The 16,204-nt window shown below is 44.1% G+C and overlaps 1 protein-coding gene and 1 non-coding gene across 3 annotated transcripts in view; both read right to left on the reverse strand.

Moving 5' to 3' along the window:
• Nucleotides 1-5,474: 5,474 nt before the first annotated feature.
• Trnaa-agc lies at nt 5,475-5,550 on the reverse strand. The gene has a single exon. It is a non-coding gene; the product is annotated as a tRNA-Ala (tRNA).
• Nucleotides 5,551-8,901: 3,351 nt separating this feature from the next.
• Nucleotides 8,902-16,204, reverse strand: part of Tlk1 (tousled like kinase 1) — a 118,098-nt gene continuing 110,795 nt past the window's right edge. Inside the window, exons 17-20 of one of the 2 annotated variants that reach the window (XM_036184190.1) lie at nt 15,716-15,851; nt 12,582-12,693; nt 11,367-11,474; nt 8,902-10,616 (exon numbers count right to left, since the gene is read on the reverse strand). In XM_036184190.1, the coding sequence (XP_036040083.1) occupies nt 10,440-10,616; nt 11,367-11,474; nt 12,582-12,693; nt 15,716-15,851 (533 nt within the window). In that variant the 3' untranslated portion in view covers nt 8,902-10,439. The remainder of the gene's footprint in view (nt 10,617-11,366; nt 11,475-12,581; nt 12,694-15,715; nt 15,852-16,204) is intronic. The other variant, XM_036184191.1, reaches the window with a different exon arrangement.

Genomic DNA, 16,204 nt, shown 5'->3' on the forward strand with positions numbered 1-16,204 from the left:
TTTGAACCTGGGGTGGAGCTTGGAGCTTACTGGGAGTCTAATGACCAGTTCATCACCCTGGGCTCTGCTGAGGCTGTTTCTCTTTTGGGGGTGACCAGATACTAAGAGGTGTAAAACATGAGATAAGGAGGTTTATGTTTTCAAATGTATAACTTTACTAAGTAGGGAAAGAGGGAGGGAGAGGGAGAGGGAAAGGACAAGGTGAAGAGCGCGCGGGAAGGGGGGGGGAATGAGAAGGGAAGAGGGAGAGAGAGCAGCGAGGTTAGTTACCAGGTGTGCAGGCTTTGGACTTAGTCTTATGAATGTTACTAACTGTGGTGCATGGAAGAAAACTGTTTTTTTTTTTCTAATTTAACACACATATTTTAAATATATATTGAAAAACAATTGTTCCGACTATTTTAGTGAGAAAAAGGAGGACATTTAGAGAGACGTGATGATCTGAGGGCAGACTCCCCAAGCACTGCGCCAGACGCGCTCTCCTCGGAATTCTCACGGGCTTCCTTCTCAGGAGCCTCAAAGCGAGGATAGAGAGACCCCAGTTCACACGGTAGGGGAGCTGTGGCCAGGAGTTTGAATCCCAGGTAGATCTGCTAGCTCAAACGTCAGTTCTGCCCCAACAAGGCATCCCAGAAAGGCTCCGGGGACCAGCAGTGAGCACTTCCGGCCACCAGGTGGCGCTGCAAACTTGGAAACGCTGTGCCCTGTCGGAGGCTGCGGGGTCTACGGGCCGGTCGTGCAGGGCCCGGGGCGTGGCCAGCAAAGGTGGAAGGCGTGCTCTGGCTCCTGGGTCTTTCCAGCATTAAGGCTTGGCTGGGTGGAGGATGCCCGGGATCCCGGGGGTATCCGTCCCAAAGGGTCCAGGCTGGGAGGAACGCGGCTGGGACTGAGTCTGGTGCAGTACCCCGCCTCCTCTGCTCAGGTCCGCTCTCGGGTGCCCGCCTGCTGGCTGGGACTCCAGGCGACGGCATCCCGCGCCCAGCCAATTAGCAGCTTCTACCCAGGTTGGGGGCAGATGGTGCAGGCAGTCACTCCATCAGAGGTTTACAGATAGACATTCTCTGGGGTGCAGGAAAAGGGAAGAGAGTCATACAAGACCGCCAGGGAAGCAGCACAGGCGGTTCTGGGGCGACACACCCTTCGCAAATGAAGAGGGAGGGTGACTGGGTAGCGCTGGGCATGGAATGGGCCGTGGAGTGGGGTCCTGTTCTACAAGGCCTTGAACGCAGGGGTAAGGTGCTCAGGCCACCCAGTTCTGCGGATCTTGTCTTTTGCAGAGATCAAGGAGGTTTGAAAAACTTTTTAGCAAGACTCGGGAAATGAGTGGTGTTCAAATGTCCGAGGCTTCGCAGTCTCTGGTCAGATGGCTGGTGGCAGTGAGGCAAGCCCTACTCGCTCCTCCTGCAGGTGTCCTTCAGTCCTCAGGGTAGAAACAGCAGTAGATACCGAGTGGCTGCTGTGTGACCTCTGGCAGAGGCCACATCTGGCATTGCAGGCTGGTATCTGTTAGTGAACTGCTTGCTTTGAGTTCAGCACCAAGTGGTGAGGGGGCAGAGATGGTTGGGACACACCATGGCCGGACACTCAGGTTTCCTGCGGACATCTAGACCAAGCTGGGACATAGTGAGGGCAAAGGGGGATGCTTCAGCCCACATCTGTCCACTCCAGCAGAGAGGCTGTTGAGGTAACTGAGAGGATGGAAGGTCACGGTGGGGGGTGTTAATTCTGCCTCTGACACCCTAAAATTGAGTTTTCATTCATTTCCCAAGGGGGGCACATACACACAAAATAAATGGTTAGGAAACAGAAATGGATCTTTTAAATTTTGCACTAGTCGGAGCTGGAGAGATGGCTCAGTGGTTAAGAACCCTGGCTGTTATTCCAGGAGACCCAGGTTCAATTCCCAGTGCCCACATGGTAGCTCACAACTGTCTGTATCTCCAGGAGATCTGATACCCTCACACCAATGCACATAAAATAAAGTTAAAAAATTATTTAAAAAATTTTTGCACTAGTCGCTTTTCTTCAAAAGTCAGGTGTTTTTTTCTCTCCATAATGAATCATGAATGAAGTCTCGGGCAGAGGTCCTTATACCACGTCAAAGGTTTCTAAACAGTGTGTTGGAGATCTTAAGGTAGCTCAAACACAAGACAAATGAAATGATAAGGCTCACATTTGAAAACTTCTGAGAACAAAATACTCCCCCCCACATCCCCCCAGACAGGGTTTCTCTGTGTAACAGCCCTGGCTGTCCTGGAACTCGCTTCGTAGACGAGGCTGGCCTTGAACTCACAGAGATCCGCCTGCCTGTCTGCAGAGTATTGGGATTAAAGGTGTGTGCCATCAAGGAAGATGCCTACAGAGACTGGTGCTGGTCATCATTTGATCAGTAGAGTTGTGTGGTCCCCAGGCCAGGCCCAGCTCAGCCCAGCTCAGCTCAGCTCCTGCTGCCTCACTATGAGCAGAGGAGACCTACATCCCTCCTGCTCAAACCTACGAAATGCACATAACTCTAGTTTGCTGTAGTCAAGTCCAGAGCCTCATATACAGTTAAGAATTCAACATCCTATTCCCGAGAATCATTTCTTAAAGAACATAGCATGGGGGATGGAGAGGTGGCTCAGCAGGTAAGAGGATTGGCTGCTCTTCCTGAGGTCCTGAGTTCAATTCTCAGCAACTACATGGTGGCTCACAACCATCTATAGTGGGATCTGATGCCCCCTTTTGGCATGCAGGCATTCATACAGACAGAGCACTCATACCTAAAAAAAAAAAAAAAAAAATACACCAATAAATTAACAAAACAAAACAAACATAGCGTGGACCTGGGTGGCAGTTTCAGCTGGTCCCCACTCTGAGGCACAGGCCTCTAGGAATTCCCATCTACAGTCGGGGATTAGTTTGGGCCTCGATGGATGGAATTATGGCACACACAGGACACAATCATGTTCTCTTGTGTGGCTGATGAAAGAATAAGTCGACCCGAATTTGCAATCACTAGAGGATAAGTGATGTGTTAGCATGGAGATGGCACCTAGACATGAAAACAGACAGAAGGAGCGATCGATGGTCACAGTGGGGAGGGATGCCAAGCTCCTAAGAGCCCACTATGTGTTTACAAAGACCTAGATGCTCTAAGGCCCCAGACATAAATGGCAAAGAGAGGGAAATGCACCCCAATGGACTAGGCCTGTATGGGTCAACCACCACACTGTACCCTGCTAGTATGTACAGTTACTGTTAATGATGACCCCAGGGTCCTCTAGGTCAGTTATCCACTGAGTTCTTAGATTCCTGTTTCATGTGCTCCCCAAATGTGGGAAGTCATGAGACTATGTATACATTTGTCATGATCCTATACATGGACTGTGTGCAGTATGAACTTGACTTCTCAGAAAGTACAGACTCCATGCAGAATCGGTCATTTTTCAATCACTGGAGCTGACACAGTGGTGCTCTGCAGTTATTTGGGCCCTGTGACTCAGCTGCAGTCAAGGATGATACTCTGGTCTAAGGCATGAGAACCCAGGTGTCTCCCTTTGCTTCTCTCCTCCAGTGGCTGTAAGTGTGGGAACAGAACCACGAAATGACCAAATGTACTCAAGTGTGATAAACACAAGTGCCTTGCCATCAGTCAAGACCCCAAACCAAGGACAGCTGGCTTGGAGAGTTGCCAAGAAGACTCACCAAGCCTGAGTAGATTTTTGCATAGGATGAGAACTGAGCTTTTCTTCCTGGGGTGGTAGGGGACTTGTAACCCTAGCGTATCTGATTCACCTACACAATTTTGATTCAGTGGAAAAAACCACCACACCATAAAAACTTTGAACTTGGGAGTAGGGGAGGGGAGCCCCTAACACTTGATGATATGGGAGTCAGTCACATGCTGACGGCTCCAGTTGTCGCTGTTTTCACTGAAGTGTACCCTGTGTGTTACCAAGAAAGGGTGAATGCACACAGAACTGTTTCTTCCAGAGACCAGGACCCCACTTAGCTTTAACTTTTAATCCTGTGGTGACAGCAAATGAGCGGAGCAATGTTCCCATCATGGTTTCACCCTCCAAACCAGAGGGGAAAAGTTCTAGCGCCAACATGGCTGGCCTGAGAAACCAGCAAAAGAGCCTTGCAAGGTTTCATGTTACATGTTCAAAACAAGACTTCACCACCACTTGGCGTCTCCAGTGCCAGGCTACTACAGGAATCCAGGCACACATACCCCTCTGACCAAGGGAGAACCAAGAACTTCGCTAGGGCGAGCCTTTATATTTTCCAGATTTCCATTCTGAGTATGGCTTCTTCTAGAAATCTGGAGTTAAATGTAGACAATGAACTCCACGGAACAAGAAACTCGACAAGCCATTTTGCGGTCAATTAGCAGACTGAGCTTGTTTCTTTCAGGCCACATGACAGAAAGTCAATTATTTTCTTTGAATCACCCTTACAAATCAGCCCCTTTACTACTAAAGGTTGAGACCTCTTTTTTAGAATTAAAAAGAAAAAAACAACAAAATACAAAGTAAGTTACACTTTAACATAGTTCTTTCCCCAGACTTCCCCTCTCCCAGAAACAAACACACTAACATTGCTGGCCAAAGGCAAGGATAATATATTTGAAGGTGAACATGCTATTGAGTTAAGACACATACAAGACAATCCTGCCATGCTCTTTACATTCCGTACACTGACTTGGCCACTACCCGGGAATTCTACATCTTGATGTGCATGATCTGATAATGGGGGGGGGGGTCCTCAAAGAAGTTTCTTTTAGAGACAGAGTTGAAACGATGTGTCTGTGACTTTACAAACTGAAGAAAGCATCCCTACTAGAGAACTGAAATTGTCAGAAAAAAGAAAGTTAACAAGCCCTTTGATACATTAGTCCAGAAGCCAACAGTGTTAGTATCCATAGTGGCTTGAGATCCATAAAGCACAAAGTGAGGAACAGCATTAGCCCGGGAAGGAGTCTACACACCCAGCTGCACCCCTGGGTATGTGTGGCCTCCCAAAGCTGAGTGTGCTAGGTCAGGTGAGGATCCAGAGAGCCTGCTGTGTCTCAGCCAGAGGCAGGCCTAGCACTGAAGTCATGCCGAGATAGGATTCAAAGACAACATCAAAACTCTGTGCAGACAACATCAAAACTCTGTGCTGGCTGCTGCCCCGGCTGCCGCTCTTCCTAGGGTCTCCCAGTGGCTTCCATGGAGGTCCTTAAGCCTCACTTGTGCACGGGGCATGGTTTCCTGGGCTAACTCACTTTCTATGCTAGGTTCCTGCCAGGCAGGGGCTATTAGTAGACAGTTCATAGATGTAGAAGCCTCCCAGAGAGGCTGGTGACTATGGTCACACAAAAAACTACAAGGAAGGTAAAGTCAGAGTTTTCCTCCCAAAGGGAGACCCCCCCCATCTTGCATCATCCTTTTCCTGAATACCTTTAGTAAAATTTATTTATTTATTCATTTATTTATTGATTGATTGGTTGATTGAGCTGAGGATTGAACCCAGGGCCTTGTGCTTGCTAGGCAAATGCTCTACCACTGAGCTAAATCCCCAACCCCCTGAATACCTTTTTAAAAAAAGAAGTTGCAAATTTGGTCATTAGTAACAAAATAACCAAATTTTGAAGTACCTAAAATAAAACCATCTACACTTACCACACTTGTTTTTAGCAACTTTAGTTTGATGGCTACCATGTATCTCCTGCTAAGTGGATGAATTAACACATACACACCACACAACTCACATGGGATGCTAGGCTCATTATGATGTTTGGCCCAACACATAGGGCTTTTCCAAAAATCTAAAGCCTGAGGCGGTACACACAGGTCTGAAACTGTTGGAGTCACTCAGTGGTCAGTATTCTACACAGAAGGCTGTGCCAAGCACCCCACAGGGGTGTCCATATCAGTCCTAAGACTTGGAGGGACGCGCTGGTACAGCTTCTCCAAAGTTCCAGGCTTCCTGGGAGCTACTGACCCAGTCAGTTCCATAGTTCTCAATACTCAGAGAACACTCGCAGGGAGAAGCCCAGAGCCTCTTTATGCTCCCCTGTGGGAGCACACAGGTCTTGGGGAGGGCACACAGGTCTTACTCATGGTGGCCTCACATGGCTGTAGGAGGCAAAAGAACAGAGCGGGACAGCACTGGTCTGCAACGTGCTCTTATATTTCCGGAAATGAGCTTGGACATGGGGCAACTCTGCAGTGACTCAGGGCCACCAACAGTGTGCCCTGACAGCATCCCGGTATTTCAGGTTTACTTTTTATGATGAAAAATAAATAAATGAGTAAAGTCACACTTGTTCTTGGATTTGTCTGTTACCAGTCAAAAGTGACATTTTGATTTTCCATAAACTTTAATTGAGGCAGTCTTTACAGCCCAGGCTGGCTCTGGCCTTCAACTCATAATGCTCCTGCCTCCACACCTCCCTACACTGAGGCTGCAGGCCTCTCTCCCTCCCTTCCGGTGGCTTTGTCCCCTGGCTTCCTCTTTTGGGGAGCAGATCCCCGACCCGCCCTACCTCCAACAGCTGCTCCACAGAAGTGCTTCTGAAGAGAGTAATGGAGCACATCCTTCTGTAGTTCAGTGACTGAGTTTTTTCCTCCTCCAAATCGCCATTTTTCCGGTCACTTTCAAACCCTCTATTTGCACACCTTCCTTCTTCTGGTAATCTAATCATCTCTTCCTTGAAACCTGAGTTAAGCCCTGAGAACTTACTTTTTTCTTGAAGAAATTGAAATTATCACAAAAACCAAAATGGTCTGCTTTAGTAGGCAAAAGTGATGATCTTTGAGTTTTCAAAAGCATCTGATACTGGCATTTCCTAAGTGCTGGGCACAGCTCTGAGAAGTGAACCCTACTCCCCAAAGCACTATCACAGATTTGGATCCTCACTGTCAGCTGCACCCAGACAACAGCTGTGCCCAGCTGTGCCCAGGCTGCTTCCAAACTGTATCACTGTCTTAAGAGTGCTGCCGTGCATGTCCACAGCCCAGAGCCGAGGGCACGAGAGCACTCAGGAGAAAGCCGCACACTCTGTTATTCACTTGAAACTTTCTACTAATATTTGGTATGGTTTCATGAAAACAATTTTTGAATTTGGTTTACACACTCTCTCCTTTCCTACTGAATAAGAATTTTTTTAATGGGGTGAAGTAGTAGATACCTCCCTGTAATTCCAGCGTTCTGGAGGCTGAGGGAGGATTGCCATCAACTTTGAGGCCAGCCTGGGCTATACAGTAAGACCCTAAATAAATAAATGAATGGGGGGGAGGTAACTGTTTTGGGTGGGAAAGCCAATTCAGATCAAAATGGACAAGCTACATCCACTCTAAAACCACCACAGAATGAACCAAAATCTAAGAATTCAATTTAGAAACAAGCTGCCAAAGCAGTTCTGGAATTAGGTTAAATATTTAGAACAAACTGAAATTTAGTGTATGGGGGTGGGGGGTAGTGATCAAATAACATGGAAATTTAAATTGAAACCAGAGAAAGACCTGATTCTGTGCTTTTAGACTAAAGCTATATCGAGTACATGCACACACACACCCAACAGCAATGTAATTAAATCATTAAGCTATTGACATAAATGTACATCTCGACCAAAACATATCTAGTAGCATAATAATAATCAACAGTGTATTTAACAGGTCAAGACAAACATCAAAGCAGGACAATACAGTCATGTTTTGCTGAGATCCCACCATTTTGGCTCCCAGTACTGAGGTATTTGCCTAAGTGTTTGTTCACATTTAAACTCAAGTTCTTTTGTAGGAAAAGGGGATGGCCATTAAGAAAAAAACAATCACACGCCTCCCACCCCCATGTCGGCATGGCAGCTTCTGCACTTACTTCCTCTCAACATCCACACGTTTATTAAAGCTAATGTCTTTATCATTTTGTGTGTGTGTGTGTGGGGGGGTCTGCTGAGGACTGAACCTACATGAGCCAAGTACAGCGCCGCACCAATGAACTACACCCCAAATTGTACAGCTACTTCCAAGGGTGAGAACTGAACATTTTACCTGCAGTCGGTCCTGAATCTAGAAGACAAGGCAACAACCAACCAACACCTCAAAACGAAGGAGTCGAAACTGCCGGAGTAACATGGAAATTACTTAGCAATAAGTACCAACCAGCTCCTTGCAAAAGTGGTACTGGTGCATTTAGCCCTAATACTGGCAGGCTATTTAAATCCACATTTGGAAAAGCTTTAGAAGACATAGGGAAATTAATTCATCTCTGATACACTCTTATGTGATTTTTTCTAAACATTCATTGTGTGTGTGTGTGTGTGTGTGTGCGCGCGCATTCTCTTCTCCCCCCACTCAGGTCTTCAGGCGTGGTGACCCATCCTCCCCACCTCTCCTGCCCCACACACACTCTTGGTTCTGGAATGATCACTTGAACTCAACTCCAGGACACAATTTCCCTTCATGGCTTCTCTTCCTCCTCTCTCCCCTGGCCTGTGTTTGTGACGTATATCCTGGTCTTCCTGCTCTAGCCTCTTCTAAGAATCTGACACTTGCTCTCATTCATCCACAAATGTGGTGCAATCAGTGACCCAAGCTCACCACTCCAAAATGTTCAACAAAACTGGGCATTTTAATTCAGATCATGAATTTACAGCAGCAACTGTAAACACTCACTGCCTGCTAGCATGTGGTGACCATGCCAATGTTCTTCAGGGATTTTATCCTAATCTAAACAGGAGTTGGTGCTGCCCTGAAGGCAATCCTGACAGCCTGAGGTGCTCCTAGGATTAGCACTGATGACTTTAACAGCTTGAAATACTTCATACTTGTCTGGAGTATGCTTAAGGAATTTATTCATCTGCTTTTGAAGTAAAGAAGCTAGGTTAGTACCCTAAATCTTGAAAGCTCTTTGAATGTAATTTTCACAGTCTTTACATTTTAACTGTCATTGTTTATTACTGGTTGGCTACATTCTCTATAATTCCAGCAGCATCTTAAACAGACAATGTGTCTATGTACAATGGGAAAAAAAACACACACACACAAACGAACGAACAAAATGGCTTGCAACATCAGGTAAGAGCCACAGTTTAACTGTACATGTTAAGGGGTATCTGGTAGGGAGAGAGTGTGTTTTCTGCACCATGGACAACTTACATGTAAGTCTCAGCATTATGACTGTGACAATAAAGAAAAAAATCCGTACAAGAATGAAATACAGCATCCCGAAAAATATTGGTTTCTACCACACAAGGCAGTTAGAAATTGTTCACATTTTAACAAATCTGTACAAGCCCACAAGAAACATTCTATAGGACCATCATCCCACCTTGATGCTAAGAACTTTCTAGAAATGTAGAATAACCATGAACAATTTATAAATCTAGTATCTATATGCTCCACAGCCCTAGAACCTAAAAAACTGATTTAAAGAACTCAATATGCCCAACATGGATCATTTTACATGCCTTGATTGTTAATGAATGCCTGCTTTTAATATCTCTCTATGATGTACAGTCAACTTGTGCCTTCAAGGAGGTCATTCAATTTTTTTTTTTTTTTTAGCAAAAAAGCAATATCATTTAGCAGCAATTAAAGCGCCTTCAAGAAGACTTAAAAAAAATACAATATCCAATTAGAAAAGCCGTATTTTTAAACATTTGTACAAGAATAAGCTGCTGAAACTCAGTAATTGTAATACGACATCTGTACAGTAATTTACAACAGAGCCAGAAGGGAATTTATCATTATCCTGCATAGAACTGGCCTGCTTTTGGTTACACACTGTCTCCTGTTTTAGTGAACGAGGCCGGGAAACAGAAGAAAAATGCCTGTTAATTCTAAAACACTGAAAGCCCTGGGAATACTATAATTTAGTGACTTCAACTGATTGGAAATAGGCAGTTCTTTGTGTTAAAGGTGTAAAGTGTCCAGAAATGACAGCTCCCTTTAAACACAACCAGTGGGGGAAACGGACATGTGATTCGAGGTACAACTTGGTAAAAGCCAGAAGAGACAACAACGAAGTCTCCAACTGTCCACAGACCCTAACTCTCACATTCTATTATAAACACCACGGCCGCTGTCACTCAGTTCTTGCTTTGGTTTCTGCAGATCAGCTGCCGAGTGCTGACGCTGTACCAGGCACTGTAGCTCCGTGTTACAAATGTCCAATAATTTTTCCGTGTGTTCTTAAATAATGAAAAACTACCCTTCATATTAGAACTCTGGTAACAATCAAATATATTTAGGTATTCTAAACGTTATTTACAGTGTCCCTCTTGCGCTGTAACATGGTATTCCCATTCCGTGCTGCTCCGGGACAGAGGGAGGAGTGTGCACTCAGTCACTGTCCGTGATCCACCCTCCCACAAGACTCCACGGAGCACTGTGGTTCACAAACACCTCTTACCCAACACTCAAATGCACTCAAATTCAAGTATGCATCTGGGAGCCAATCCTGGAGCGTCAGTACGTGACCACGCTTGATGGAGGAGGTGCAGGAGCTGCTGCCAGTCCAGACATGTGCAGGTTTCCTGAAGAATTGGATCTTCTCATGTGTGGCAGAAGGTAAGGGTCATTTGCCAGCTGGTGCACATCAAATCGATCTTCTTTCCGGTAAGCCAAACAGCGTCTTATGAAGGCCTTGAAATAAAGACAGTAATGTAAATGACCTACCTTCTAGACACCAACCCACCAACTCCTGCAGAAGGGCAGACACACTTAAGACTGTCAGCAGAGCACACTTTATAGGAAGTTCAAACCATAAGTACTTTGGGGGGTAAAAATGAAATTTTCACTCAAATTTGAACCCTCCACAGATACCCCCGGTGCCACATTATTGCCTCAATTATTGCTTTCCTTTGGATGTACTGTTGGAAAGTTCCCTTTCTGCTTAGAAATTATTTCTAACTTATTTTTATTTCATGTGCATTGGTGCTTTGCCTGCATGTATGTCTGCGTGAGGGTGTCATATCCCGAGATTAGAGTTACAGGTGGTGGTGAAGTATGTAGAGATGCTGGGAACTGACTCTGGGTCCACTAAAAGAGCAGCCAGTGCTCTTAACCACTAAGCCACCTCTCCAGCCCCTCTTTTTATACACTTAAGTATCTCAGCATTAGGATGGGCAGACTGAGTAAAACCAAAAAGTAATGAAGGGTCCAGATGTTGTGGTTTCTCCCCCAATTTTCAAAGAAAGGTGACTTGATGTGCACACAGAATGAGGAAGCATATTTTAGTGCTTAACAACGAAGACAGCATATCCAAAGGCCAAACAAAGCAGTCCCTGCTCCAGAGCAAGTCAGCCCCTGCTGCAGAAGCCACTCCGGCTCCCGAGCCACTGACCACACCAGAACCAGACGCAGACACCTCACAGAGGGACAGGAGGCTCATACCTTGGCTTCACTGCTTACAACTGGTTTTACAGGGAACTGGACTTCTGTGGCTTTTAGTATTGTGTTTTCCTGGAGAATGTCTTGTTGGGATTGATTGTGACCAAATGGCTTAAAAAAAAAAAAAAATTGAAATAAAATATTTAAAACAAAGACTCACCACAAAAATGATTTGTATTTTAACATTTTGTTCTCAGTTACTTGAAAGTTGGGATGTGATCTCACAGAAACAAGGTTATAGCTAAGAACAGGCCGGAATGGGCTCTTCAATCAGTCCTCAGCAGATAAACCCCAAGTGATGGAGAAGCAAATCAGACTGTCATTCAAGTAATGAAGAGGAAACAGCTCAGATGTGGAGCCAGGAGACCTGGGTTTGCTTTCTATGCTAGTTAGTTTTTTATCAATTTAACATAAGCTAGAGTGACTGGGAACTTCATCTGAGAGCTGCCTCACTAAACCGGCCTCTGGGCATGGCTATAGGGCATTTTATTGCTTGGTAACTAGTGTGGGAGGGCAATCCCTAGACAGGTGGTCCTTGGGTGATCTAGAAAGCAAGTTGAGCAGGCTGAACAAGGCAGTAAGAGGCGCTCCTCTGTGGAGCCTTGCTTCGTTCCGACCTAGAGTTCCGACCTTCACTCCCCTGGATGGTGGATTATAACCTATAGGCCGACCTGCAAATGTCTTTCCTGCCCATGCTTCAGGTCATGACGTTGATCTCAGAAAGCAAATGAAGATAATTTTATATGCTGCACATTTTTAGAAGGTTGTATCTTTCTTCACAGTAACAGAAACTGGGTGGGATGCAAACTAGATGTTACCCACGGCAACTTGCATTTCTGATTTTAATATTCACAGAGGTTTGGGAAAAACTAACTTTGATGGCATTTCTCTGAGGAGTTACAGAAGAAATTGGTACCAAGGTCAAATGTTTGCAAGGGACCGTGAGAGTTAAGAGAAAGTATAAGGGATGAAGGACATTGCAAAGTGCTTAACTCCAGAGTTCTCAATAGAAAATGTTTGGGGAAAGGAAAGGGAAGGAGGAGAGACCAAGCAAATCAACTGCTAAAATAATTCTGATCCAAAGAAGCGATCAAGAAGCGTGCCTTTCCTTGGAAGGATCTAAACTGAATCTAAGATAGTGAAATGTTGGATGTCAAAGACAAGATCAAGATGATTTCCCTTATTTCTACGCAGCTGAACTGGTGTGACACAACTTACTTTTCTGCCATAGAGACACTGAAAGAAGATGACTCCAACTGACCACACGTCAACCTTGTTGGAGATCTTTGGCGGCTCTTTCCCAACCACAAAGCACTCAGGAGGCAAATACCTACAAGTAATGGGAGGGGAAAAAGAAAGAATAGGATGCAATGTTTAGCTTAAAACTTCCTAAATCTTAGAATGTTTGTTTTATTTACACATAGCCTCAGTTTTCACAAATGAAAACCATCAAAGTTTTAATTCATTTGACTCCAGAACCAAAATACAACTTTGTAAGAAAGTATATTTATATTCAAAGAAAGTACTATCATTATTGTGATAGTATAATCTGAGTAAGTTTCTAATAACAGAAGGAACACTCTCCTACCCTACTCCAACAGTTTAATCTGCAGGCAGTTCTCCTAAAATACACACCAGACTACAGACTCTCTCTATTAAGCCACCCAAAGTGAAGACTTATTCCAACGAGACAAAATCTCATACTTCTTTTTGTTTGTTTGTTTGTTTGTTTTGAGACAGGGTTTCTCCGTGTAGTTTTGGTACCTGTCCTAGATCTCGCTCTGTAGACCAGGCTGGCCTCGAACTCACAAGAGATCCACCTGGCTCTGTCTCCTGAGTGCTGGGATTAAAGGCATGTGCCACCACCGCCTGGCCATATTTCTTATTGTAATGTAAGACCTATCCTAATCCTAACATAAATTTCAAAATCTGCAATCACTATTATTCCCTTTCTTCTTCCAAACTGGCTGGTCAAAGCCAACTCACCCACCTCTGAATATGAGCTTTCTCTATTGCCCTCCATGGGCATGTAGAACATGGATCCTTCCCCATGTCAGGGAGACTGATGTGCATCTAGCTCTCCTTTGCACTTTTGATAAAGCACAAGGAGCTTTATCGTGCAGTTTCAAGCACCACCAGTGTGTGAAATATACCAAGTATTCAAACACTAATTTTTAAATATGAAAGGTAAAAATAAGTTATCTTGTTATAAGTAAAACAATCCACCAAGTGGTGGTAGTACACACCTTTAGTCCCAGCACTCAGGAGGTAGAGGAAAGTGGATCTCTGTGAGTTTGAGGTCTACAAAGCGAGTTCCAGGACAGCTAGTGCTGTTACACAGTGAAACCCTGTCTCAAAACCCACCCCCTGCTCCCAAAGTAAAACAATCCATCACAGATGCAAGCAACAGACAACTCTAACTTTGATAAATTAAAAATCGTAAAAACGAGTAATGCAGTTAACCATGGTTCACTTAAAAATATTGTTCTACAGTATGCTGAAGGAAGGTGTCTACGTGTGTGGCTGAAGGGAGCATGGCTCTTGAACATGCAGGCCTCTCACCACACAAAGGACATACAAATAAGCAAGGGGGCAATGACAGGGACAGTTGTGTAGGTGACAAGTTTGACTGCACTGGATACCAGTAAGGGAAAGAAACAAAACTGACTTCTCCTTAGTGATACTGACAACAATAAGTTTTTATAGATGAGAAGTATCTTATAAAAGCAGTATGTGTGTTCTAAAAGGGTCATTCCAGTCTCCAAATACACACCTAAATAACTTGAACACTGAAAACTAATCATTTATTTGGACCACTCTTTCTTTTGTTGTTGTTTTGGAAACGGGTCTCACTAGGCCTTAGCTGGCCTAGACCTCTCACTCTGGGGACCATGCAGGCTGTCAACTCACAGAGCTTCTTCTGCCTTTGCCTCCCGAGTACTGGGATTAACAGTGGATACTACCACATCAGGCCTGGAAATAAGTCCTATGTCTCTACATAAGAACATCACGACTACTGTCGGGCAAGCCTCTAAAACAAGATTTCCTGCTCAGATCTACCTGGTAAGAGGGCAATTTCCTCCCACTGTTCAAAATTAGTGAAGGCAAGGCGACAGAAATCAACGTGGAGTGTTCTACAGAGAAGAAAGCTTTTTTTTTTACTACAGGTCTCTAGGAATTTTTGTTGTAAAAAAAGCCTGTTCAAAAGAGGCTGAAAGACCTCTAATTAAGACTATTAACTTTTAGGAGATTACAAGTTTGAGTGACAGTTTTCTTCAATGGGAAAGCAGCAACTTGACCTCTATGAAGATCACATTTTTGGGTGCCATGGTATGACTTTCATGTGGCTTAAAGATAACCACAAAAGACTAATTCTTCTTCAGGAAAGTGAACTCAGCATGAATCTGAGCAACTCAGAGTAATGGTCAACATGGGCCCAAGCAAACTGTGTAAAGGCTGCCCTGGGTCCTCAACCATCGCTTTATGTAGCTCTCCCCCCAGTAAAATCTAACTTCTTGCTTATCTCATCTATTTTGAGAATTAGGTTAGTTTTGAAAACGTTAGTCTGTATTTGTGTACTGGTGTCCTTGGCCGTAAGTGTGAGAAGTCACACTCAAAGGTTCTGGTAAACACCTAGTGCTCTGGCTCATGTCGTGTCCACTTGACCCAGGCTTCCTCAGAGTCTGAGTCTCTGCCCTGACTGTCTTCAGCGATGGACTAAGATGCGCAAGTGTGAGCCCAACAAACCCTTTCCTCCCCTACTCGACTTTTGGTCACGGTGTTTCACAGCAGAAAGAGTAACCACAACTAAGTCATCTACATACTAATAACATTCAGGATGACTTTTTATATTCAGGAATTGGTTTCATCTACATTTATATCTACATAAAGATTTTTGAGAGTCAAATCTAAAGACTAAAAATATGATGAGTTTATCTACAGTCTACAATTAATAAACTCTGTATCTAGTATAAAAAAAACTATAAAAAAAAATCACAAAACTTCTACAGAGAAGGCCTGAGGTTCACAGTTCTCACTAGTGACAGCTGGGACACTACAGCTTAAGTACTTATTCAGATCATAACTATCACTCAACATCATAGAAGGAAACTCATAAATTCTGGTTCACTCCGGCTGCTATATATTAAAGTTGTATGTGTATGCTCAGCCATTCTTCTTACAAGAATGCAGAGAAGAGAATACTAGCCACAGGATTCTCCTTCTCAATTCAGGGGCTTAGTATCAATGCCTTCAGCATAGTAATTTCAAGGAATATTTGAAAATAAAACTAAATTTTCAAAAAACACTGAGGACTAATCTAAGTAGTCCTGATTTTTTACTGAATCACTTACCAGTAAGTGCCTGCCCCTTGGGAAGTCAGGTCCATTCCGTCTACACCATAGCTGTCATCATCCATAATCTTGGACAGACCAAAATCAGTGATTTTGATTTCTCCACATGCTGTTCCATCTACCAGAAGGATATTTCCTGAAACCAAAATAGATATTTTTAGTAACACACACACACACACACACACACACACACACACACACACACACACACGAATGGAAGAATAATTTTTACAACTAAACAAATATATATCTGGGGACTGGTTATATGGGTGCACGCCTTTAATCCCAGCACTCAAGAAGCAGAGGAAGGTGAATCTCTGAGTTCATCCAGCCCAGGCTACATAGGGAAGCCCTGTCACAAAATACAACCAAAAAAAAAGTAAACACAGCCCCCACATCTCCAGAAAATTAAAAAACAAAACAAAAAAACAAAACAAAACAAAAAAAACAAAAAAAACCCAACCCTGTTAAGACATGTTTCCTGAAATA

The sequence above is a fragment of the Onychomys torridus genome, chromosome 4 (genome assembly GCF_903995425.1).
Source record: "Onychomys torridus chromosome 4, mOncTor1.1, whole genome shotgun sequence".
NCBI classification, from domain to species: domain Eukaryota; kingdom Metazoa; phylum Chordata; class Mammalia; order Rodentia; family Cricetidae; genus Onychomys; species Onychomys torridus.